Source organism: Solea solea, chromosome 12, assembly GCF_958295425.1.
Source record: "Solea solea chromosome 12, fSolSol10.1, whole genome shotgun sequence".
Lineage (NCBI taxonomy): Eukaryota > Metazoa > Chordata > Actinopteri > Pleuronectiformes > Soleidae > Solea > Solea solea.
Genome location: NC_081145.1, coordinates 9968799 through 9993533, shown reverse-complemented (window position 1 = coordinate 9993533; position 24735 = coordinate 9968799). Strand labels below are relative to the sequence as shown.

The following is a 24735-nucleotide window of genomic DNA, read 5'->3' as shown; positions in this document are numbered from 1 at the left end:
GCCATTCATTAAATCTATGACATATTCAAAAGCGACACAAATATGTACATGAAATATCAATGTATTTCAATTATGCAGTTCAGCCTACAATTTCCCAAGTTACGGCTTTTGACTCAGTAAAATGCAGCGCCAGCGCCACTACGTGGTGAGAGCATCATAGAGAAAGGTCATAAAATGGAATCAATGGAGTTGTTTGTGAAGGAGCGATCCACAGTGTCATAGAAACGCAGACAGGCCTTGTAATGCAGCAGCTTCTCAGTCAGAGGGCTGATGGTCAGTGCTTTGCCCTGCACACTCAGGTCTATGTATCTGCACAACATCAGGGAAACAAAAAGATGCACTCAGTGCTGTGAAGTACAGCTTTTATAAAGCAGCATACAGGACACGCTCACGGAGATGCTTTAAAGGCTCCAGTCTGGAACTTCTATCACTTCCTGTTGACTTCTGAGTAACATTACACTTGTGTTTGGTGCTTTGGTAAGTTATCTGTTGTACATCTGCTTTATAAAGTAACGTTCCTGCAGGAAACTTACTGCTGCTTTAATATTGAAGCTATTATAGTAATACTGTACCTGTAAGATACACTCCAAAACACAAGGGTGTTTATCGCCATCAGTGTGGCCAGGAGGAAGAAGAATCTCTCCAGATTCCCATCATGCAGTGTCTTTGGATAGAAATTACCTGTAAGAATTAGAGTTTGTCATTTTTAGCACTTATCTGCCTTTGGCCCTTCATGGGATTTGATCAAACGACCTCCCAGTAACAAGGCAGTTTTTTTTCCTCTGGGCCCATGATCACGCTACATCAGCATTTGTGACAGCATATGCTAAAAATCACAGTTTTTCTATCTAATTTTCGGGGTCTCTATTATTTGTAAGGAAAAATGAAATAATTACCTCCAGAGGAAAAGTATGCTAGTTGAACGATAAAGGCGCCTAGAAAGCAGCCCCCTCCATAGGACAGGGTGAGGAAGTGCAGAGAGATGCCTCTGATGTGGCTCGGAGTCAACTGGAAAGATATCAGGGAACCTGGAAGTGATAGTAAACATGTCTGATCACACTTCAGATGATGAGGAAAGGTAAGCAACTCTTGTGGACCATGTCTCCATTGGTTTGTACCAATTTCAATACTGAAATCCTGAAAATCTGGAAAGTGGCACACTCACATGCAGGGGTGACGAGTGCCTCTGCCAGCCCGAGCAGGATGTACTGCGGTGCCAGTTGGAAACACGGCATGGATGACACTTGCAGAACCTTCCCTGACAGAGTCTGCTCCACCAGAGGGTAAGTCTTCCTCAGCAGCTCTGACAAGCCTGCCATCAGAACTGACAGAGTGGCACACGCATGGCCCAAAGCTGGAGGGGGAGGATGGACAGGGTGGGATGAGAGGGGCTATAGAATGGGGGGGATTGTGATTACAGGAGGAAAGAGGGAGGATGAGACAGGTAAAAGAGCGAGAAAGACATACGGATGTTTAGGGGAAAGACATAAGAATATGGGCACTGAAAAAGGAAAGTTTTTGAAAGACTATGGACATTGTGCTGTTGCTGTAGAGCGACAACATTGTGTGAAAGAAATATGCACATGGATTTTAAATTTACCATGGGTATGAATCTTATGCAGTGAAGGATGCGTTATGTTTAGTCCAGGTTATTGCCATTTTATGTGGAATATTTAACTCTGGTAAAAAAAAAAAAAAGCTCACCCAGGTGCAAAAGAAATGATGCCCACACTATGCCGAAACCAATCATGTTAAAAACAAAACTAGCAATTTGATTCATAAAAATATAGCTTGAGAAACTACTAACAAAAACTGAAAATCAAAAATCTGATTGTAATAAGACAAGAATGATCTATAATAATCAATAACAGTATCAAACCAATTTTCTAAATACCATAACAAACAAATAGCTCCTACATATTGTGCCTGTGAAATTACTCACTAATGGCTTTAGCAGGAGCCAGAGGTGTTTTCTCCACAGAGAGGAAGCAGGTCGTGACAAACTCAATCAGCGGCGCTAAGAACAGCAGAGGAAGGATGCTGATCACATTCATCGCTCCGATGGGCAACAGCAGGTCATTCAGGTGAAGGTTGGAGTTCATCGTCTGTATGTAGTAACCTGAGGGAATCTGTGGGGAACATATTATTTAACATTAATGGAAATGATCAGTAATATAAATCATAATGTACACATGGCCACTTGCCTGTGTGATGCAGGCCCTGTACAGCAGCTGAAGCCCATAGAGAGGGAAGAGTTTTGCCAGGACTTTGACGTTCTCTACGTGTGTCTCACTGTAACGACCGCCATTGTTCTCCTTGGCGCGGTCCAACCAGGATGCCACATCTCCACTCAGGTGCCGATAGTGGAGGCAGCACATCTTCAGAGAGTTCAAGAAGACTCCCAGTGTCGTCAGTAAGGAGCCACCTATGATGGAAACATGGAGGAAAAATCTGGTCCATCTGCACACAAGCACTGGCTAAATGTCTGATAATGTGTTTCTTTCGCCCTTTTATTTTATGTCTATTACCTCTCTTGGGTTTGTAGGTGAGTTTGTTGCGCATCATGTGTATAGCAATGAGAGCCAGCAGCACTGAGGTGAAGGGGATGAGGAAACCTAGATTTTTGGCCACAGACTGCTGGATGTAAGCAATACCCAGAAACACAACAGTGGAATTCAGGTTCACCAACCAGTAGAACCTAAATGTAATAAGAAAGTATTAAAACTTGAAATAAAATCCTAATTTCAAACACTGTGCTTTGAGACAGAATTCACCTGAGAGCATGTCGAATCAATATTATCTATGCACATATGTAGAAAATTAATTAAGATTTGACATTTAGATTTAATTTTAGCAATTTAAGATTTCACACAACCATGGTATATTTTCATTTAATTTAATCAATTTTATCAAAGATTTTGTTAATCTGATGCCAGCACAGGATACAATTAACTTTGACCTGCACATGGTGCCTAGAAGATTAACTCCTTTATGGACAATTGGATTATTGCAATACGAAAAGAGCTATGCTTAATCTCATAAAAATATCAGACTAATTTATTTACCTGATTTTAATGATCCAAAGCTAAACCAACTAAACCAGCTAAAACCAAATTCCGCCACTCGTGAATGTCAGGGAGTAAGGCCCGTTTTACAAAAAAAACATTTTGTATGACTATGCCATATGACTGAACTGAACTTAGAATTATATATATTTTTTAAAGATAATACAAATAATCACAGTAATATAAAGAAAATCAGTGGATTGTGATTATTGGCTAAAGTGGTAACAGACTGCACTCAAGAGACAACCCCACCCACCAGTTAGAGAAGGAGAGGAGCTGGTGCTGGTTGTAGCCCTGCAGGCTGTATGCTCCCATGGGGCAGAGGATTGCCCGGATGCCCCCTATACCCAGCGCAGCAGCCAGGAGTCCAGTGTAGAACAAGATCTGTTGCTCCCGAGGATCCAGCTGGTGTGTCATGTGATGAGTGTCAATGTAGAAATCTTCGAAAGGAAATGCCACCACCGGTAACATGGCTGTACCTGGATGTACAAAGACGGGTGAAGTTACAGCATGATTTCATACACAAGTCTAATATCAGTGAAATAGAATCTGGTTTTAAAAACTGTTGTTCTTTTAGCCACAGACTCTGATCGCAGTGTTGTTTTAGTTCTGTTGGACCAATACAGAGGACCATCAGATCCTCCTGTCTTACCTGGGAAACAGGGTGGGCCTTCATGGTGGTGCTTTAGAGTGGCTTAGGTCTTAGTTAACAGAGAGAAGTTTTTGTGTCCATCTATTCTTGGGCCTCTTTTCTTCTCCCTGTATTTACTTCCTCTTGGATCAATTCTCCGAAAATAAGGCATTGCGGAGTGGGAGTGAAGTATTGTTTTTAGTGGCTCTGTGTGTCTGTCTGTGTTTCCGCACTTGCACTTGCCAATATGACCAACAGAGGCGGACACAGGCTTGTTGCGTGAATAGGGTGAAGTCTGCCATCTCTGATTGCCGTGTTGTGTTTTGTTTTTTTACCATAGCTTCTTGCCTGCCATTTTGACTCTGCTTTAACTATGACAATGTAAACTGAACATCCCTTAAATAATTTTTTTGTTAAGCTTTAGGCTCTCCTGTGACAGTGAATGTGACAGTAAGAATGAACAAACTGAAAAAAAACCTGAAACTACTTTCTTTCTTGGTTTAAAAGTAACTAGAAACACAGAAAAATGAAAGAGACAGTTAAATGCTGTCCATTGTACTTGTACTTTTACACCATTCTCTCAAATTATAACAGAAATACACTTTCTAAGTAGATACTGAACTGAAACATACACCCAATTCATCTTACCAAAGAAATGAAGGACAGCACACAAGTAGAGAACTTTGGTTCTTCCAAAGCAGGTTTCTGCAAACCACCCGACCAGAACAGGCGTCAGGGTGCTGGCTCCGACAAAGCAGAGGTTGACTGTTGCTGCCAGGTAGTTATCATATCCCAACTTCACAGTGCAGAACAGAATCGTGTTACACACAATCCCAAAGAAAGCAAATCTTTCACAAAGCTCCACAAGTAGCACACAGACGATCACTTGGAGCTTCTTGCGGGACTTCCTTGGTTGTCCCTGGCCCGGAGGAGGAAGAGCGTGCTGGGAAACTCGTCGCAGTTGGCCTCTGCCCTCTGGCAGTCTAAGATCTCCTTCTACCATAACACCTGACCAGCAAGCTGGCTGCTGGGCTGCTGAATTGGCTGGACGCTGTCAGTGTTAGACCACGTAGAGCTCTGAATGGGAACACTTTCTTGTCGAGGATGGAAACAGCTGTGGGTAACGGTGGAATCCCTCACTTTGGTGTGACTGTGGTGCTGGAGTAGAGACACGTAGGACAGAAGGATGAGACAACCTACCTCCATTCTGCACGTGCTGGTGTGTGATATACCGTGTCATGGTCTTACTCAGAAATGTGGACTCCTTACAGGGATCTGACACATTATGCAAAGCTGAATCCAGGAGGTGTGACTGATGGGACCTTTTTAGAGAGCAGCCCAGAAATATTTCTATAATTACCAGTGACATACGTGATGTTTTATTACCTGAACATGATTATCTCCTTTGATATTTCATTTTTCAAGAATCAGTTAATCTCACAGTAACATAGTTTACAGTGAACATAGTTATAGCTAGTAGTAGACCTTAAAAAAATAATAAATAACATAAAGCACAACAATAATAACAATAATAATTTAGTGTTGCCGGTTATTACAGACACTCACAAAATGTAACATCCCTGTGTGACAGCAGCTCCTCAGTGTACGAGCTCATTTTGGCTCGCCTGCTGGTAATTAGACCAGTGATGTTAAGTGAAGCTGTGTGCATGGGCAGGTTAACTTCAACTGGGCCAGTGCTGCTAGAGACAAAACAACTGCTGTTTGATACAGAAGGAAGTAAACAGCCTGATGCTCAACCAGAAAGGCACAGAACTGAACAGAGAAACAGGGGCTTTGCTCACCACACCTTGAATTGTTCACTTTATTTTCCAGTTTTCATTCAGGACTGTTAAGTGTGCCCAAAATATCTATCTATTACCAAAAGGAGGAGACAATATTCAAAGATCGAGTGTGTAAAATGTAGGTGAAAATGTTATAATTTGGTAGAAATTAAATAACAACAACACTAATAATAAGAATAATAGTAACTCTACTACTACTATTGCTACTACTAATGATAATAATAATATGTTTTCATAAATACACAATGACCTACACCACATATATAATTAAATCAGAAACCTAAAGGTGAACTGTGATAAAGAACTTTGAACTGTGGAGGGCAGCATTATACACCTCACACAGCAAACCTGGACATTATTATTATTATTATTATTATAATAATAATTATTGTTATTATAATTAATATCATTATTAATATTAATAAGATGTGCACTTGCAGTCCAATAGATGTTTAAGCATGTAAATAATCCCCATAGCCCATTTATATTAACCATTTTCCACTTTATATCTGAGGGTATTGCAACGTGTGTCATTGTGACTTTTCATCATTTTTTGAAGAACAAAAGAACAAGAAAATATTCATTATATTATATAATAATGATAATATATTATTGTTGTCGGTCTACAGACAAACAAAGGCCTGGAAGTGAAGTGTGTGGCTTAAAAAGCGTTACGCGTCTCCATGGTTACAGAGTCGCGTGGAGCGTGGGGGCGCGGTGTATCATGGGAGTAGATGCACAAACAAAAACAACTGTCTCAGACACTTTTCGCCAAGTAGACGCACTAAGGTAGGCTATTCAATCTTCCGTGTTCTCACTAAGTTAACCGAGGACTTTGTGGTTAACATACACACTGGAATTAGCCAGTACTCAGCTTTAAAATCTCGTTTCACGTTAGCATTAGTTAGCTAACTAATAGCTAACGTTAGCCACGCTTTGCTAACTTTGAAAATAAGTTGTTCACGTGAGCTTTTAACAGTCATGTCTCACTTGTGTTTGTATATTCTGCACCACATATTCATTTAGATGTAATTGTCATTCAAATGTTCCTCATATGTCATCGTAACTGTTCGTTTTGTGTCGACGTGTGGTTTGAGGATGTCGCATAACTTTACAGCAAAATAAACACAACACAAAGGTTTTCATGGTGCAAAGGTCCAGAGAGACACCGTGCGGTGAACTTAGATCACCGGCACAAAACGCAAGGCCTCCTGCCAAATAATTAAATGAATAAAATGAAATCCTGGTGTGATTTTAGACCCAGAATTCCAACTGTAACATGCACAATCATTCTCTCGCCAACACGTCCTTTTATCATCTAAGAAACATTGTCAAAGTGTAACAATTTCTCTTCCAGATGTTTATGTATTTCCTCCCTCACTCCAGGGCTTGACTCTTTTGCACCTGAAATCATGTTGAACATGGATGCATGAATACCTCTCAGGACAAATTTGTAATGTATAGTAATCTCCCTCTAGGTCACTCAGGTTCTTTGCTGGCACTGCAGCATTTCATGTTTATGGTTTGACAATGGATGAAGAGGAGCTAAGGTAAAAAGTCTTTTTTACATGAGAAATGTCTTAATCATTCTATTATTTTTTAAATTATTTTTAGTCATTTGTTTGTTTATCATATTGCATTTTTGTATGTTATTGTATGTGACTATTTGTGAAGCATTCTGTATCACAATGGGCTACTAAATATGTATATATAGTACCCCTTGTGAAAAATTGTTATAAATATATATATATGTATGTATATATATATATATATATATATATATGTATGTGTGTGTATGTATGTATGTATGTATGTATGTACAATGTTTGATTAATTGTTTTCATGCAGACATCAGCTAGCAATGATGTCTGGTGGGAGGATGCCGAACTGTCCTGCCTCTGCATCCAAAGGTTTCAGCTCGACGCCTCTCAAGAGCAGCTCGGGGAAAGAGATCCCCTCACCCACTGGCTTGGAAGATGGAGTCCTGTCTGATGACGAAGACACATTTTCTCTGCTTTCTCCCATCTATCATGACAGTTTTGACAGTGATGAAGAAGAACTGGAGCTCAGTGTGGCTGAGCTGACTTCACCCAGGCCGAGCGACCACTCAGAACTCAGCATTTCACCTGTCAGGTACGGATCACTTTATATGGCCTAAAATACTCGGAACAAAATAGTGCATGATCCAGTCTGTGACAGAGAGCATAATATGTGAAACTGTGGTTGTGGTTTGCTTATAGGTGTGAGCTACCAAAAACACCTGTAAAGCAGATGTTCAGTGCAGCCGTGCCGCCTGCAGCCTCACCCACTCTGAGTGCATGGGAAGAGTGGCTGGTGAACAAAGCCAAAGAGCAACGACTCAAACTCGAAAAGACAGCAGAGGAGGCAAGCAGTTTTATTTGGTTACTGATATTGTAATGCCTCGGCGGTATGAACTTTTCTTCCCTTCCTGTGTTTTAGTATTGCACACAGTGTCTGACAAAAATGTATACACTTATAGGAACAATTACTCAAAGAAAAACAACAACAACAAGAAATGGAGAAAGAAAAGAAAAAGACTGTCGTGGAAGAGAAGATTCAGGAATGGCTGCAGATGAAAAGAGAACAGGTTAAAATTCACTTCTTTAAATGTCCACTTTCTCACAGTGTTGCACAACCACACAGCAATCCTACACTGGTTCATGGGTGTCATTCAGTTGATCTGTTTGATTCTTACAATGCCAGGAGAAGCGTGAGCAGCTTGTAAAGCAGGAAAAAGAGGAGGAGGAGACACGGAGGCGGCTGGAGAAACAGAGGGAGATTGAACAGAAAGCTCAACAAAAGTACAAAGTCTGGCTGCAGAGGAAGAATCAAGAAAAAATAGAAAAAGAAAAGAAGTACATGGTAATGAGGAGCTTTGATTTAGCCATTTTTTTAATTTTCCTATTTTGAATAAATGATGTGATTTTATGGACAAAATAGACACATTATAACATATGAATTACAGGAGGAAGCTGCCCTGAAGGAAGAGCAGGAGAAGCAGCGTCGCAAGGTGGCAGAGGCAACGTTTAAGGAATGGCTGGCAAAAGCGAATGAAAAAGGCGGATCAGGTTCACAATCACCTTGCTCCCCAAAAAGTAAGTTCATGTCAATCATCTGAAGTTTTACATCTGTAAAAGTCTGTTTAATTAGTTTTGTTGGTTTTTAGGCTGCGTTAAATCTGATCCCAGCTCATCAGTTTCTTTGGCCCTATTTAGGCCTTGTTGATACTGTATTTCTTGTGTATTTTACTGAGTGTTGTGTTGGTTTGATTTCTTTAGGTCCATATGACAAATCCTACCCAGCACCCAGCTACTACAATCCAGTCCCATGGAAACCCATTCATGTCCCTCCTCCAGAAATATCACAGAAGAAATCGTCTGGCAAGAAACCTCAGAAACAAAGAAAAAAGCCTGCAAGGTTTTAAAATGACTCATCGCAACTCATTCACTGTGGCTTTTTGACAGACACTCAGAGTCACAGCTCATCACATCACCCCCCACAGACATTCATCATCATTGGCTTCCAGTCAGGTTTTATTCTGAGAACTGAAATGCCTCCATTCTTGGTCTTTTTCCTGAAACTGTGCAAAAATCTGCTTGTTTTTAAAAGGCTTATAATAACTAGATTTATTATATTCCTACTGTTATTTCTGTTTTTCTAAAGACATGCTCCCACTGTACATGTGGATTTCATTCATACATTGGAGAGATTTGTAATGAACGTTTCCAGTTTTTGATTTTAGTAATTTGTCCTTATACTTGAGTTACCTTCCATAAGTTTGTCTAGCTCATTTACAAGCACAGATATTTTTTGTATTATGTAAATTGATTATGTACATTTTTTTCATAATATTTATCAAATGTTTCCTCTTGTCTTTATTTGTTCCGTCACTACGTGGTCAGCAGAATGGCATTTCACCGTATTCAAGAAGGCACAAACCACACAGCACAAAGAAGGCTGCTTGTGGTCGGAGCCTAAGATAGACCCGGCTCGTTCAAGTGCTTCTCACACTCACACATTGTTCTGCATCCAGCTGTGCCTTGTTCTTTTGTGGGCTGACATGACGACAGAAACAAGTGAGGGGGTGGAGAGAGAGAGAGAGGGAGGGAGAGAGAGAGAGAGAATCAGATTGAGAACAGCATGCTCACTCCGTGTTTTAGCATCTCTGATGTCAATAAATGAAGCCTGAGGTAAAGTGGTTCCTATCTCAACGTATTTCTGAATGACTTTTATTTCGTATCACTGTATTGTTTGTGTGTTTTAATGTCTGTTTGACCATGTCCTGTTGACAGCTGTGGAATGTGTTGACAGTACTCCGTGAGTGTGGGGTAATAATGAGCCGAGTGATTATGTTTGTTGCTTTTTAACACACCAAAACGTCCCGGGGTCGAAAGGACAGCTGTTAAAGACAAAGGTGTTTATCCAGAGGAGTACTTAAATCGTAAAGGAGTGGTTTAGGCTGTTTGCTTTGGGGTATTTACACATTGAGCCTTGTAAGCAAAACTGTGCGTAAAGTAAGTGAGCCTCCAGCACTTTGGCCTTCAGTGTGCAATCATTTGCAAGAATAACCAGTTAATTGTAACTGTACGTCTGTGTTCTGCATCCATCTCTAATGTACCGTGCTGTCGATATCACTGTTTTCTATTTCTGCCTCCTCCAGGTATTTTGACCCATTACAGACAGAGCCTTAATAGAAAATCCATATCCCAAGATGCAGTGGTGCAGGTGGGCCGGCGGTTGGAGATCACACCTACCAAGACAGGTAGGAGGCGTGACTTAAATACTCCCAGAATGAATGTGTGAGGGCAGAACAAGTGACAGTCTAAAGGGCAGTACAGACTACACTTGTTTATTAGGCTTTGAAAATGTGGCTAACAGTGTAAATATGGACAAGAAGAGACTCAAGACAAAGCTTTTGGATGCTCATCTGTACTTGCTGTCCTTGATGTACTCTTACGTGGAATAACTCAGTTGCTTTTGGAGGACGTTTCTGTTTTTTGCTGTGTAGAACTGACTTTAACAGCAGTAGTTTAAATTGTCATAGTATTTTTTGTTTTTTTATGTTTGACTGGGGCAAATTCACCGATGGATTGCAGATTAATTTAAAACCACATTGAATGTTATGCTACAGCTGCTAGGAGTTACTAATAAGAATATGACTCCTGAGACTGTAAATAGTCCCAGCTCATATTGACACAACTTGGAAGAAACCGGTTCTTTGCGTCCAGGCTTACAGATCTTGGATCTAGGGTTTCATCCTCAGTTTGTGTTTGTGTGTGTATTCCTTCCTTCACCATGCAGTCTGCAGGACCAGAGATTGAGGACTCTTTTGACTTTCTTTTTAAAATCATCCTGATCGGAGACTCTGATGTGGGGAAGACGTGTGTGGTCCAGAGATTCAAATCTGGCATTTTCATTGAAAAGCAGCAAAACACCATCGGGGTTGACTTTACTGTTCGTACCCTAGACATTGATGGCAAGAAAGTGAAGGTAATTCTTACCATGTTCTACATTTACATACTCATTTTAGTTAGAACTATTATGTATATTATTATTATATAACTATTATTATTATATATTATTATTATATAACTATTAGAACTAAAATGTTGGTCAAATGTTGAAAAATCATGCAGAAAACAAACATGACAACATTTGGGTAAATGACGGCTCAGGTAATCAGTTTTTTTTTCCTGTCACATTAAAGAGGAGTGGCCGACTGCTACTTTGAAATGATAACGTGTGTGTGTTAGCTTTCTGGGTGTGTTGACATGTCTTGTTAGGCTAAATAATTCAGGGCCCTGTGGACATAAGCATTTAAGAACAGAGTTCATGTTGAAGTATGTTGTTATTCCTTTGTTATATTTGAGTCTTTATTATAATAAAGATGTGTATATCGTGTTATATTCCAGATGCAGGTGTGGGACACGGCTGGACAGGAGCGTTTCCGCACCATAACTCAGAGCTACTACCGCAGCGCTCATGGGGCGATGGTCACCTATGACATCACACGTCGCCCCACATTTGAATCTGTTACCCACTGGATACAGGAGGTGGAGCAGTATGGAGCTGCCAGTGTTGTTGTGATACTCATAGGTAAGAAGAAGTTAAGTTGGGTGGTCAGCAAACCCCCACAACACATTTACTATGTTAGATTAGATTAAACTGTATTGTCCAAAATATAATTTTTTATTTACTTTGGCTCCAAAAAAAACTAAAAGTTCAATCAATACAACTCTGGTACAGTGTGTAGTTAGTTGAAGATGTTTAGCTAGAGTATCACTTAGTTTGTACGTCAAAATGATGATGATGATCAAGGCCGTTTCTCTTTGTATAGTTTGCATTTGTACTATTGATACACATTTGAAGCTGGGAGTCTCATTCAACCTCACTTCTATACCTCATACTTCTTCTTCAGCTCTGCTGCACTGTCAATTAAGAGGTCTTAGCACCAGCAGGTGGTGCTGTTTCAGCAATACAGCTCACTGATGAAAGATTAGCCTTACACCAACTTAGAATTATTTTGTACATTTAATTTTATCCCAGAAACAAATATGTTGATTCAGTTTGTGACTATGTTTGATAAATGATTAATTGTTTTGAGACTTAATGACCAATTCCCTATACTCCTATACTTTTATTGCCATATCATTATAAACAGAATATCTTATTTAAGGAATAAAATCTAGCTGTTTTCCAAGGTTTTCTATGTAAATAGATCAAATAATCAAGAAAGTAATAGTTTTGATTCATTAATGTTGACAGTTCACATTGAAATCATGAAAATACTTTGTAGCCAAATTGAAAAGTGTATATTTTTGCTAAAATATTTTACAATCTTGTCGTTGGAATTCCCTGCATTTCCTCAAAAACAAGCAATCAAGCCTTTAACAGTAACATCAATAAAAAAATATAGAATTTCAGTTGGCTTATTTTTAAGCATTGCACACAGTCTGGTTCCACTTTCTCAAATGTGAGGAATTGATTTGATGATATCTGTAATATTACATTCAAACTTGTACTGTTATCTCTTTTTTAATGTTTATTTTGCATTTTTAAGTTAATGTGTGTTTGTGTTATTGACTTGAAGTTTTTTTGTTTTCATTCCAACACTTAGCCCCTCCAAAACTAAAAAACAATAATATTTCAGAATCCACTGTTTTTTCTGTTCTGTCCTTTGCTGCAGGGAACAAGTCAGACCTCCATGATCAGAGGCAGGTGTTGTTTGAGGACGCGTGCACTCTGGCAGAAAACAAAAGTGTCCTCGCTGCTCTAGAAACCTCGGCTAAGGAGGCCCAGAACGTGGAGGCAGCCTTTAACCTCATGGCCCGGGAGCTGCTGGCACGCAATGGCATGACCATCATGGACGAGTCTTCTCAAGAACCATCTCAATTCATGCTGCGCAACAGTTCTCACCCAGTCCATGGTATTATGTCTTCAGATAAGAAGTGCGGGTGCTGAGCAGACTCGAAGACACATAAAGTTTCTCCAAAACAGAATATGTTACTTTCATCAGACAAACGTAATGAGTTGCTTTTACGTGTGTGAAGATATTTTTTGTTTTGAATTTTAATATTTATACAGTTCAAGGATTTAGTAGTAGTATTTAATGCAAACTGCTTTTTACATGTATTTTTTTTTTGCAATATTCACCTGAGGATATCTGCTGCTGAATGAGATGATGACTCCGGCATGAAGAACCACACCTTAGCCAGAGGACAGAGTACACACAAGACAGTTGACGTGCAACTTGGTGCATTTTGAATTGCTCGGTCATAAAGTACGGCTTCTTCTCGCCACCAGTTTAAACTGTACATTTTTATAGTGTCCGTTTCAAATAAAACAAAGGCACTCCAGCTTTAGTTTAGAACCATTTGTGCTGTAATTCCATATTCTCTCTCAAAAGTCTTACATTGGACAATAGACGTTCACATGATCCATTCATAGGATTTTCACAACTGTAACAACTTTAAAGAAGTCAAATAAAATCTACCATCCTACTGAAAATTGATTAAATTAAATCTAATGAGGTACTAAACTGAGACCTGGCTACTTAATCTCATCGGCCTTAGTGGTTACATGTTATTCATAGCTTATGAAACAAATCAAGCTAAAGCACATGACAGTAATACAAGCAGAACTGGGTTACCTGCTAATGGATGCATATTTTGGAAAGACAAGATGGTGGAGTTAGGCAAACTGTTGTGCAGAGAATAAAATCCATCTTTGTCAGGACAATGTGTGTTATATATATATATATATTTATATATATTATCAGCAGATGTATGAAGGGTCTTCCTGGATCAGTCTCAACATTAAAGTAAAGTGAACTTACAGACTTTAGTTAAAATAAATGTTAACAGCTAGAAAATCTGTAAACTTCTGTGTATATGCATAAAACAAGACTGTTTGTGACCCACTACCCTGTAAAACCGACTTTTATGCCTGCAACGTTCCTGTAGTTGGTGTTAAAACTGCATTTGTTACTTATTACAGCTGATTCTATGGCACTTATTTAAAAAAATCTTTAAGACCTAGCCACAGTAACAGCTACAGTACATCTTCCCTGTGACACACTTGCTTCTATGGGGTGAGCTGGTTACTACAAGGCTGGAGTGCGTGTGTTACTCCAGGGGCCAACCCTCCTGCTGGAACACCAGCTCCACCGCCTCCTTCACATCCTGCACCGTGAAGGACGGCTGCGTGAGGCTGGGGTCAAAGCCGAAGTCCCGGTGACCATGGAAGATGTGCTGCTTGGTGACGGTCTGGGTCGTGTCTGAGGGCAGCTCCTGCTGATCTCTGCTGTACACTCCTGTGCACACCAGGATGGAGCTGCAGCTGTCAGGCAGTTCTTCCTCTTCTGGGTTAATTCCAAACTCTCCTTGCTCTGCTGAAGGCATTTTAGGGGCATCAGCTTCTGTGAGGGGATCTACTCTTCCTCCACCACTCTGGGCCTGTTTCTGGGCCTTGGTAGACCGAGAAGCATTGAGGTAGTGGTCATAGAGGTTGGCGCCGTATATATCAGCCATGGGATTATCACTACAAACAGAGACAAGTAAGTAAGTAAAGCTTTATTTATATAGCACTTTTGTGAGTGAGCAACATCATAGGAGCTTTACTTGAATTCAAAGTGTTTATGAAAAATTCAGTGTGTCTCACCCTATAGCATACAGCCTCTTCACAGGTGTGGTCCAGCCAAGTTTCTCAGCCTGCTGTCTGATCAGCAGCTCAGCATAATTGTACGTCACCACACTGGGTTTACCGATCAGAGCCTCGTACTTGAGCTCATACCCCGTGATCTTCTTGTAAAGACTTTCTAAGCAGACCAGGAACATACCATGACCAAACCTGTGATACAGTGATAATAACAAATTCAGGATAATGGCATTGCAGACAGACAACTCAACAATGCAATTTGAAACACAATTAGCAAATCGCAAACGCTGCAATTTACTATTCTATTTTTGATTGTGTTTTATTTAAAATTGAAATACATAAATACCGTTAGTTTCTGATCCTTGCCATAAGAGTATAGTAGTTAATGTTTTTGATGGTATCTCATGTGGTAAGAAGCATTCCTTTTTTTTAAAATCTATTCCAGTTAAAGCTGCAGTGAGTAACTTTGGTGATTTTTTTTGGTTGTTGATGTTACTATTCTGCCTCTGTTTGGTCTTCATGAACAAAAGCAATGTAACATGTTGTAACATGCTGCTTTATCTGTGTTACTGAGATTTTTTGATTATCAGGTGAGGTGACAAAAGATGGAACCTGGAGTCAGTGATGAGTTAAGTTGAAGACAATGCCTGACAGCTAAACAGTGAGGCATCATCGCAGATTCTGGTGAGCAGTGTGCCATTTCTGACACATATAGTTAATAAGACTTGAAATAATGTATCTGGTCCAGATGCCTGGCGCCTTGGTTTCTAGGGAGGGAACCTTGAAAGGCGGATAGTTTGTATCATATTGTATGTTATGGCTGTTAATATTGTATACCAGGTCTGCTTATAAGAATATATGAGTAATTAAACAAAATTTTCTGTCACAATCTGAAAATGAGCACTGTAGAACAAAACTATAAGACACGACTGTGTGTGTATAAACCAGCAACTTTCTACTCCTCAGAAAAATCAGTCGTTCAGCAGTTTGACAGGAAAACGCTTCTTTTCCCCACTTTTCTTAAAATGATTTTGTGTTTTCAGTCATACTCCAACCTCTTTGCAGTCGACTTTAATAGTGCAATATTGCTCTTTCCTTCGTATGTTTTGACAAAACAAATCTGCCATAATTAGATACAGAGTAATGTGGATCAGCACTGAATGGCAATGGGTTAAAGTAATGGACTTTCAGTTAGATTGTATTTTAAAGTTATGCAGTTTCAATATTGAACTGAAGCTCGACTTTTAAGTTCGACCATACACTGCAGTTTTTAAAAATAATTTAATCATGTTTCAGGATTTCATCTGATGTACCTCGGATTCTTCGCCTCTGCCATCCACAGCAGGTCCATGTTACAGGCCAGGACCGGGATGTGAGGGTACCGTGCCGAACTCCAGTCACTGCCTGGGTTCCCATTTGTCAGGAGCACGTCAGTAAGAAGCTGGAGGTTGGTCTCCCATCTGATTGGCTCACCAAATAAGACAACAGCTGTAAGATCAACCAAAATACAGTCATAAATGCTATCATTTGAAATTGCTTCACTTGTAGCTACAGCGTTGCCTGTCTGTGGAAACATACCGTCGATTGGCCCTAAGCCTTTTGTGGGTGGAATCTATAAGACAAAATAAGCAGTTGGTGAGACACTCATCTGGGACTAAACATGAGTTGTCTTCACTGGTCATGCTTACACTGCCTCTGGGCCTTCTGTTGTGATCCACGACATCTAGAAGAGGATATGCGTCTCTCAGCATTTCTATAGTCACAATGTCCTGAAAGCCCAGACTGAATATTGGTGGGTTAAAGTCAAACATACAAAGATGGGGAGGAGTTACAAGCTACAGCTATAGACCGTAAATAAAAAGTGGAGACAAAAATAATTGTTTGAATGGAAGTCTTCAGGAAAATGAGCCTACTTCTCACTTCTCACATTTTCCAGAGGATTAAATGGTCTAAATGACTAGTTTCAGGTCTCCTGTCACAGAAGATGAAGTCACATCCACAAAAGCCCATTTAGAGGAATATAGACAATAGACCAGTGTACGTGAGTAGAAATCACTGTGATTGACAGCTAGAACTTCCATTTGCAAAATCTCCGGGCAAATCATGAGGCCTCCAAACAGGAGTTTGTTTAGCAACCAGACTATTGTGTCCATTTTGTATACAGTTTACGACTACAATGCACATGAAAGGATGACACTTACTACAATACAAACCTGACAAATACATGGACAAATACCTGACAGTCATTGGTCCTAATCTCAAATGGAGAAAACCTCAACTGCGTCAGTCAAAGGGAACAAAGGGCACCAAAGAATAAATAACACACAGATAACACAACGCTGAACATGAACGCAACTGCACTGAGTAAACAGAACTTTTGTTAGGGTCACCAAGCGGATAGATTGCAGGGGTCAGGAGTCCTTGATTTAAGACAGGATACTTGTGAGCAACTTCCTCCACGGGACCCTGGCCCGACACCAGCACACACTTTTTGTGGAACTGGGTGAACATTCGCAAAGGACTGTGGGAGAGCATCACCTGGTCTGGAGACACCTGAGATAAAGAGAAGAGAGATAAGAACAGTAATGTTAGGCAATTTATAAAATTAAAACAAAGCAAGCTGAGGACACCAACGAAAAGGTGATTTAGATTACCTCCACCTCAAGGAGCTGTGACAGGTGTTCAGCTTTCGTCTGCCTCATGCAGTTCCCGGCATTAGTGACAAACACCACAGGCACCTTGTATTGCCCATTGCGGTCCACCAGATTCTTGAAGCACTCTTTGGCAGCAGGGATTGGCGTCCTGCCTCGCACCAGCACCCCGTCAATGTCAAAGAGGAGCCCGAAGGAGCTGGAGGCCTGAGGATGGAGATGGGCCAAAGAGCAGTGAGTTGTGACTACAGACTGAGCATTTGTTTTCATGATCTCATCACCTCAGACACAGGGGACCAAGTAGATTTGTTCCATGGGTCTATAAAGGTATGCTGGAATAGGTTACTGATGAGTAGGGTGGAAGAAGTTTAAGAGGACAGGACAATCATCTTTTACTCACAATCGTGATTATGGCTTCCCACTAACATGATAGTATGGACTCTTCCCGCTGCCTCAGCAGAGCTGAGGCAATCACAGAAGACAGTTCCCACCCCGCACATCACCTCTTCGACCTGTTACCCTCTGGCAGACGCTACAGGTCCATCAAAACCAGAACAAACAGAATCAGAAACAGCTTTTACCCACAAGCCATCACTGCACTGAACACAAACAAACACTGACACACACACACACACACACTGACTGACACGCACACACACCACCCAAGGACATTGTACACTGTACATACTACCTATTTATCTATTTTATATCCTTTGCACTGAACATTGGTCCTTTTTTTATTACCTGTACTTTTTTACGTACTTGACACTTGGTTGCTGCTATAATTTCGTTGTCCATGTGCAATGACAATTAAAGGTTTCTGATTTCTGATTTTCTGATTTCTAATCAAGCACTCCCTGAAGAGCTGCATGTGCCAATGACAGCTGCTGCTCTTTCCTTCACCATGCAACTCCAACTGAATTTTCTGGATGCATCCCGAACAAATAACACTAGATATGCTATACAACACAAATAGGCTGCACATATTGGTGATGGAGAGAAACTAGGTAATAAAGGGCGACAGAGGTTCCACACTGTAGCCACCAAAACACAAACCATGCATGTTATTCATTTCTCTTTGTCTGCATTTAACTTTCTTCTACAGTTTTACTCAGTACATTTAGTAAATTAGTGAAATCAGAAATTAATTTGTCAGAACTACCTGTTTAACGTCCTAATATCATTTTTCTGTCCAATGACAGACAGTCTGTCAACAAAGTCAAACCGTGTACATTTTTTGGATTAATAGTCAGATTAGATTAATAAAATCTCAGTCAGTACTTCTATAGTAACGTTGATGACGCACTGTATTTTGGACTATTTGCCTTTGAGAGATTGTGACAAAAGTGACACACTTTCACAGAGTGGTGTTGTTTGGAGAAATGCGCTTACTTCGAAGATGCACCAAAATGTCACTAACGTTTGATTGTATCTTTCACTCACATGGCTGTAACGTCTGGAGGTCGAAAGCCATTTGTTGGTTTGTTTTGATGTTCCCTCACAGCTGGACTTCAGCAGCTGCAAGCCGCTTCTCAGACACCACAGTCTCTGCATTTCTCCAGGAACCGGTGAGTAAAAAGACACAGCAGAGCTGAGCCGACAGTGTGTGTGTGAGTGTGTGTCCACTCAGAAATAGTTCATATCTCACAGGGTGAGGGTCAGTCCCTCATTTTGCTCCCCCTCTATGGTGTTTGTTAGGTTACAACTATTTAAGCTTCAACGAACCATGACCGCGCATGCGCAGAAGAGCAGGGACGTAAAACTTCCTGGCAGGACATGACGTCGCGTTAAAAACATCCCACCGGAAACACTAACGATTTAACAACAGTACATATTTTATACTTTAAGCATGAATGAAATGAACTTTTTTGTTAATATTTTGATTCTATATGACAAATGTCCCCTGAAGTCATTGTTTTTTGATAGAGTTCCAAGATAAAACTATTATAAAACTGTACTTTCTTTAACATTGTACATGTTAATGAATTTTAGTAAAAAGGATTAAAACACTACACATATTTTTACCATTGTATATTGTCAATGAATGTGTGGGCTTGATTGGAAAATTATATTTTGTGTCAAATTAATGTTAATATGCAAAGAATGTTAGAATGTTCTCTACTCTCCTACTTTGAGACCACAACATTGGTTTTATTGTGTAGGAATACGTTTTGAATGATAACTTGCACATTGATACAACAATGTAAATTTATATTTCTAATTTATTTTTATACATTTGTTTTTGTTTATTTGCCTGGATAATCCACAACTCCGATTCATGTTGTAACCATTCATTCCAGTTTCTTGGAATTACTAGATACATGTTTGCACAGTAGCATTGTTTCAATAATGTTCATGTTCTAGAAAATGAATTAGTGATAAATTGACTCATGTAAATCCACTGCAAACTACACAACTAATGAATCATTTGATGTTTCCTTATTATCAGTAAAATTAACCTCTGCAACATAAAAACTGAGTTTTTTGTCATTAAAATTAAATATCTTTATTGGTCCACAATACAATGTAGAAAAACAATCAGCCCTAGTCTCAGTAATAAACACAAACAATAAAACTTCATAGAAATTCTCCCCTACAAGCAAACACAAGACATTCTGTCACACTGTCCATACTTCAACCGTATCGCAGCTCATTTTCCAGCCCAAATATTTTAGCCTTCAGTGTCTTCAGCTCATCCTGAGCCTTTTTTGTCCTGTGGTTGGTCTGCCGTACTTCATGCAGAATAGCTAAATCCTGGTTGGGTCCAACATTCAGAGTAACCTGAAGTACAAAAGAAGAATATCTTCATAGTGAACACTAATGGTTTAGCAGTTAAATGTTAAGTTTTTGATCTCAGCAGTATGTAGGGTAAAGGGGAGTTACATTTTTATTATTCATTCATTCAATAATCGTATATCACTTTATCCTCCACATGAGGGTTGAAGTTTTATTATTTGCACTTAATTAGTTGACAAATGAGAAAGAAATTCAACATTGTAAAACTCCAGGGGAAAGAGATAAACTGCTGCTCACCTTGAGGAGCTGCTTTTCAACGTCTTTCAATTTCTGTCTAAGGTGCTTCAGGTCAGTCTTGAAGCCCTCTGCCTCCATCACCCTCCTCTTCTCCAGAGCCTCATAGCGCTGAGTCATTAGCTGAAGACGTTTGGCCATTTTGCCTGAACGGTCCTGCACAGATAAATATAGGAAGTGTAAAATAACAGAAAAGACTTAATGATCAAATCTGACCATTTAATCAAAGACGTGCATGATATTTTTGTGATGCCAGCATCAGTCCAACAAGAATACCTTAAATATTTCCCTGCCAACATCTCCCTCCTCTCGGATTTGGGCAAGTTCTGTCTCTAGAGTGATACACTGTTCCCTGAACATGTCAGCCAGACGGTGGGCTTGCTTCAGATCTTCCTGCAGTGCCTGATTAAATAACACAAGTTAGAGAGAAAGGACTTCATCAAAATCCAAAAAGCAAGTTACTTACATTCTTTATCAAGGACTAAAACTATTAGTCCTGTAATCTCTGTATAAAATAGATAGCAGGAGTCTCTTCATACCACATACGGATAAGTAACGTTACCTTTATCTCCTCTTTGTGCATCTGCTGTGTCTCTGGTTGAGTCCGCTGGAGGAGCATGGCCGTGCTGCCGCCGGGCTGCCATGTTCGGCCCGGCTCGGTACCTACAGAGCCTGACTTCCTCAAACGGTTGTGGCGAGAGTCCAGTTCCCTTAGCAGCCGGTCCTTCTCCACCATCCAGCTCTTCTCATGATCCCGGGTCTCAAACTTCAGCTGTAAGAAATCCCTGGTGCTTTCATGCAACAGTTTCTGGGTTTGCTGAAGCCTGAAGTGTCAAATGTGAGAAAGTCGCAGTTACTAAAGTCACTTGGAAGATTTAATATCACTGAGAGTATCGCTTTAATAAGAATTTTTGGTGAGCATGGAATATGAATCATTCTAAAAATGATGATTCTAAAATAGGAATGTTAAACAATTATTATTAAGACAGACATCATATAGACCCACTTGTTAGTCAGTGCTGTGATTCGCTCCTGGTCTCTCTGCATTTGTGCCTGTGCCTCCTCCGTTTTAATCCGTCTATCCTCCTGCAAAGATTCTACTTGTTCTTTGGCCAGACGTGTCTGTTCCCCCATCTGAGCCTGCAGCGCCTCCACCTGAGAAAAATGAGCCACAATATAATTTTAATAAAAGCAGTTATAGCACCTTTAAACTGTAAAAATTATTTTTGTGGGCTTATACCTGAAGTAACAGAGTCTGGTTGTCATTCTTGTATTGCTCCAGACTGTCTTCATTTATCCCATCTGCTGTTTTTGTTCTCCTGTTACTCTCTACATTCATAAACAGAAAGAAAATCTACATGACACAGTAGGATTTTTATTCTTTTTTTCCCCACTCAGCAAAGTCTAATTATCTGTGCTTGAGTGAAGGGAAATTAAAAAGAAGACCACATTTTTATTATCATTATGACTATGCACAGCAAGATAGCGGATGACTTTTACAAGACACGACAACTGGCAACAACTACATACGCGTATTTCTGAAATTAGACACGTGTGAAACATTATATGTAAAAGAACCATCTTTCAAACCTTTTCTGTTCACAGAATGTCTTAACTTTGTTGGCCTGAGACTGAGAGTTTCTTCACATCTGGACTCAATATTCTTCTGAGTGATAGCAACCTGAAACATATACATATATAATGGTTCTTGAAATTTTTTTCAGATATCCAGCAGGCTTGATCTATAGTGCGTCAAATTTTTGTTATTTGTTGTTCATGAAGGTGACGTATTAGACATTGACAAATCAAAACCTCCTCTGTGAGAGAAGCTGGTTAGGAAGTGTGTACCTTGTGAGGAGGTTCTCTGTAGAAATATGTGATCTCTCCTGCATCAGGACCCACCAGGGCAAGAAGGTGTTGGATTTTCTTCCTGTCCTCTAGCTCTCTGTATAAAAGTGAATAGATAAGAAGCAATTGTATCTGCAGATGTGTCAACAAAGAATAATAATGATAGTGATACTGAAACAAAACCGGATTTTGAATACCCACACTAAATGAAGATAATTTATCATCGGTTTAGTCATGCAAGTCTAAACAATTCTGTGGTTAATCATGATTTTGTAGGGACTTCAAAAAAATAAGTACATCAACATCCAATAGGCCTTTTTTACAAAAGGGGAATTGTTGTGAAAGCACAGGAATAACAATAACCGTCATGAGAGTGTTTAAGGCTTCTTTTCACCCACCTGATCTTTAGTCGATCATTTTCTGCATAAAGCCGGAGAGACTGTTCCCTCTCTTGAAAAAGATAGACCTGCATGTCACTAAGAGCATTTTGCAACTCAGCAATCTCTCCCTCACGCTGTCGTATCTCCCACTGCAGCTTATGCTAAGATGATATCAAAGATAGACAGGATCAGTTAATATGGGCAAATGAAATCTGACAAGGTTGAAACACAAAAGCAGAGGCAGTGGCTCCTTGCTGTGCCACACCTGGTCCTCCGTGATGCCTCTATACTTCTCCAGCATCTGCAGCAGTTCCTCATGCTCCTCATCAAACTGGGCGATCTTCTGTCTGTAGAACTCGAGTAGCTCCCTGGATGGTCGGAGGTACGCCAGGCGCTCATGGATGGGGGGAAGTGGAGAGTCAGGCTCCCTTCCAGGGGTTCTGTAGAAATTAAATAAAAATCACAGTTGGAAAAGCATTAAATCCATCTGTAGCAACATTCCTCTCTTGCAAAAAAGCCCCCAAAATAACTGTCTTCCTGTGTGTTGAGTGAGCAATCTCACCTGCGTGGTGTTGCATTTTTTGTTGGAGATCCCATTCCACCACAAAACACTGAAAACAGGAGACACATTATTTACTTGACTTTACATGTTGATACTGGAAATTAGGGCTGCAACTAATGGTTATTTTCACAAAAGATTAATTTGTTGATTATCTGGATTAGTTCATTAGTTGTTTGGCCATTAAAATGTCCACAATAATGTAAAATTACTATCCATGCCAAAATTTAAAATGACAACTTCTTCAAATTCAGGGGTTAGTTGTAAGCAACTGAACTTGAGATAAATTCTGAAGATGACTATGACCTGAATGACGACTGAGAACCTTCCCAAACTCACAACATTCAGTTGTTCTTGTGTCTTTGTTATAGAGGAGCCAAGAAACCAGAAAATATTCACATTCAAGCAGTAGAAAATCTGAGAAATGTTTTCATAAAAATAAACAAACAACTAATTAATTATCAAAATAGAGATTAATGTAGTATTAGATTCATAATCAATTAATCATTGCAGCCCATCTGGAACGGTGCCAATTTAATTGAATTATTTGTTGTATATTTACACCTGCTTGTACAGGGTAAGGCTACAATTCATAACAATAATTCATGTAGCGATCCCCAGTGGATATAACAGGAATAAATCATATAGAGGTATAACTCATCGCTGCAAAAATGATTGCACAAGCTGCTTGTTTTGAAGACGCAATAAATCAAGTGCGCGTATCATAAAATGACCACAAGGGAGAGTTTAATTAAGTTGTTGGCAGTTGGTTTATGGAGTAGTTTCTCTTGCTGACATCATTTGGGCGCCAGGGGGAGCGGGACGTTTAAAATCACATAACTGTTCACACGAACTCATTAATATTTTTTAACTGTGTTTAACATACGTTCAACGCTTGCATTTATCTTGGAGTTATTTATGATATTAAGAGGATGAGGAGGTGAAGAAATCCTCCTGTTCGCGTTCATGGAGATAAATCTTTCACCAATTACTGGTTTTGGAATCTCACCTGTGCCTAAAAGGATAGTGCAAATGCTATCTGCCGTGAGCGAACATGTACAAGACACATGAGTAAAAACAGTAATTTAATACTAACCTGTTACACTTCATCAAACTTGCAGCCTTTGTATGTGTGTGTGTGTGTGTGTGTGTGTGAGAGAGTCGTTCGTTGCTACCAAGCTTTTTGAAACCCGGAAGTTTACGCGGAAGTTGTCTTCTTTGTGGGACACGCGTAAAAAAACAGAACTATGCCATCTAGTGGCAACCATTAAACATACAGTTCATGCCAGACCTTCCCAAACCTCACATGTTTAAAATAATCCCCCAAATGTTGCAACACGACCGAAGTATATCCTTATATTTGAACATCAGCAGGGAATTTCTTCAATTATTTAAAACACACAATTGAAAAACTCTTTCTGAAGAAGTACACACTTGACTTTTTGTCCAAATTTATTCAGGTATGTCATTAATTTCCATAATACGAACACATAACATTCTTACAGTGTGTGGAATCTGTGTTTGAAAGTCATGTTCGTATTTTATATCACAAAACAATTTCCCTCTTCCTGAAGTCTTATTTTAGTTTGAAA

The 24735-nt window shown here is 39.8% G+C and overlaps 5 protein-coding genes across 6 annotated transcripts; 2 read left to right on the top strand and 3 right to left on the bottom strand.

The window, feature by feature from the left end:
- Positions 1-45: 45 nt before the first annotated feature.
- Positions 46-4824, bottom strand: slc15a5 (solute carrier family 15 member 5). 2 transcript variants are annotated; one of them, XM_058646337.1, is made up of 9 exons: positions 4345-4824; positions 3322-3544; positions 2529-2698; positions 2205-2425; positions 1943-2129; positions 1166-1354; positions 897-1028; positions 573-681; positions 46-309 (listed from the first exon to the last, which is right to left on the bottom strand). In XM_058646337.1, the coding sequence occupies exons 1-9, from the start codon at positions 4697-4699 to the stop codon at positions 168-170; spliced, it is 1728 nt and encodes a 575-aa protein (XP_058502320.1). In that variant the 5' UTR covers positions 4700-4824; the 3' UTR covers positions 46-167. The 2 variants fall into 2 exon arrangements, with proteins under 2 accessions (XP_058502320.1, XP_058502321.1); XM_058646338.1 differs by lacking the exon at positions 46-309 and having other exon boundaries at positions 593-681; positions 1166-1391.
- A 1380-nt stretch (positions 4825-6204) lies between these two features.
- ccdc34 (coiled-coil domain containing 34) lies at positions 6205-9730 on the top strand. Its single transcript, XM_058646343.1, has 8 exons — positions 6205-6287; positions 6977-7048; positions 7347-7631; positions 7739-7883; positions 7999-8106; positions 8223-8381; positions 8485-8614; positions 8798-9730. Exons 1-8 carry the CDS (start codon positions 6223-6225, stop codon positions 8941-8943), a joined length of 1110 nt encoding a protein of 369 aa, XP_058502326.1. The 5' UTR covers positions 6205-6222; the 3' UTR covers positions 8944-9730.
- LOC131470489 (ras-related protein Rab-19) lies at positions 9638-13009 on the top strand. Its single transcript, XM_058646349.1, has 5 exons — positions 9638-9709; positions 10180-10281; positions 10821-11009; positions 11432-11615; positions 12706-13009. The coding sequence occupies exons 2-5, from the start codon at positions 10231-10233 to the stop codon at positions 12978-12980; spliced, it is 699 nt and encodes a 232-aa protein (XP_058502332.1). The 5' UTR covers positions 9638-9709; positions 10180-10230; the 3' UTR covers positions 12981-13009.
- Positions 13010-13376: 367 nt separating this feature from the next.
- On the bottom strand, positions 13377-19075 carry hdhd5 (haloacid dehalogenase like hydrolase domain containing 5). Its single transcript, XM_058646341.1, has 8 exons — positions 18770-19075; positions 17330-17533; positions 17116-17228; positions 16364-16457; positions 16254-16287; positions 15989-16163; positions 14679-14867; positions 13377-14558 (listed from the first exon to the last, which is right to left on the bottom strand). The coding sequence occupies exons 1-8, from the start codon at positions 18878-18880 to the stop codon at positions 14144-14146; spliced, it is 1335 nt and encodes a 444-aa protein (XP_058502324.1). The 5' UTR covers positions 18881-19075; the 3' UTR covers positions 13377-14143.
- Positions 19076-19784: 709 nt separating this feature from the next.
- On the bottom strand, positions 19785-24352 carry ccdc77 (coiled-coil domain containing 77). The gene is made up of 12 exons (XM_058646340.1): positions 24240-24352; positions 23147-23195; positions 22850-23024; positions 22603-22745; positions 22205-22301; positions 21947-22037; positions 21597-21685; positions 21363-21511; positions 20919-21180; positions 20633-20758; positions 20360-20512; positions 19785-20107 (listed from the first exon to the last, which is right to left on the bottom strand). Exons 2-12 carry the CDS (start codon positions 23179-23181, stop codon positions 19961-19963), a joined length of 1467 nt encoding a protein of 488 aa, XP_058502323.1. The 5' UTR covers positions 23182-23195; positions 24240-24352; the 3' UTR covers positions 19785-19960.
- Between the last annotated feature and the right edge of the window lie 383 nt (positions 24353-24735).

What these genes read in the sequence shown, in the direction of transcription:
- slc15a5 (XM_058646337.1), bottom strand. Translation starts at nt 4,699, where the DNA reads ATGGTAGAAGGAGATCTTAGACTGCCAGAGGGCAGAGGCCAACTGCGA. An exon ending in ACAGGGCCTGCATCACACAG is followed by an intron (nt 2,130 to 2,204) that starts GCAAGTGGCCAT and finishes TGTTCCCCACAG; the next exon opens with ATTCCCTCAGGTTACTACAT. An exon ending in AGCATACTTTTCCTCTGGAG is followed by an intron (nt 682 to 896) that starts GTAATTATTTCA and finishes TAATTCTTACAG; the next exon opens with GTAATTTCTATCCAAAGACA.
- ccdc34 (XM_058646343.1), top strand. Translation starts at nt 6,223, where the DNA reads ATGGGAGTAGATGCACAAACAAAAACAACTGTCTCAGACACTTTTCGC. An exon ending in CTCAGCATTTCACCTGTCAG is followed by an intron (nt 7,632 to 7,738) that starts GTACGGATCACT and finishes GTTTGCTTATAG; the next exon opens with GTGTGAGCTACCAAAAACAC. An exon ending in TGCAGATGAAAAGAGAACAG is followed by an intron (nt 8,107 to 8,222) that starts GTTAAAATTCAC and finishes TTACAATGCCAG; the next exon opens with GAGAAGCGTGAGCAGCTTGT.
- LOC131470489 (XM_058646349.1), top strand. Translation starts at nt 10,231, where the DNA reads ATGCAGTGGTGCAGGTGGGCCGGCGGTTGGAGATCACACCTACCAAGA. An exon ending in GATCACACCTACCAAGACAG is followed by an intron (nt 10,282 to 10,820) that starts GTAGGAGGCGTG and finishes TTCACCATGCAG; the next exon opens with TCTGCAGGACCAGAGATTGA. An exon ending in TGTTGTTGTGATACTCATAG is followed by an intron (nt 11,616 to 12,705) that starts GTAAGAAGAAGT and finishes CCTTTGCTGCAG; the next exon opens with GGAACAAGTCAGACCTCCAT.
- hdhd5 (XM_058646341.1), bottom strand. Translation starts at nt 18,880, where the DNA reads ATGCAGAGACTGTGGTGTCTGAGAAGCGGCTTGCAGCTGCTGAAGTCC. An exon ending in CCTCCAGACGTTACAGCCAT is followed by an intron (nt 17,534 to 18,769) that starts GTGAGTGAAAGA and finishes CTCCATCCTCAG; the next exon opens with GCCTCCAGCTCCTTCGGGCT. An exon ending in GTGGAGGAAGTTGCTCACAA is followed by an intron (nt 16,458 to 17,115) that starts GTATCCTGTCTT and finishes ACCAATATTCAG; the next exon opens with TCTGGGCTTTCAGGACATTG.
- ccdc77 (XM_058646340.1), bottom strand. Translation starts at nt 23,181, where the DNA reads ATGGGATCTCCAACAAAAAATGCAACACCACGCAG. An exon ending in AATGATCGACTAAAGATCAG is followed by an intron (nt 22,302 to 22,602) that starts GTGGGTGAAAAG and finishes ACTTTTATACAG; the next exon opens with AGAGCTAGAGGACAGGAAGA. An exon ending in TTGAAAAGCAGCTCCTCAAG is followed by an intron (nt 20,108 to 20,359) that starts GTGAGCAGCAGT and finishes TTTGTACTTCAG; the next exon opens with GTTACTCTGAATGTTGGACC.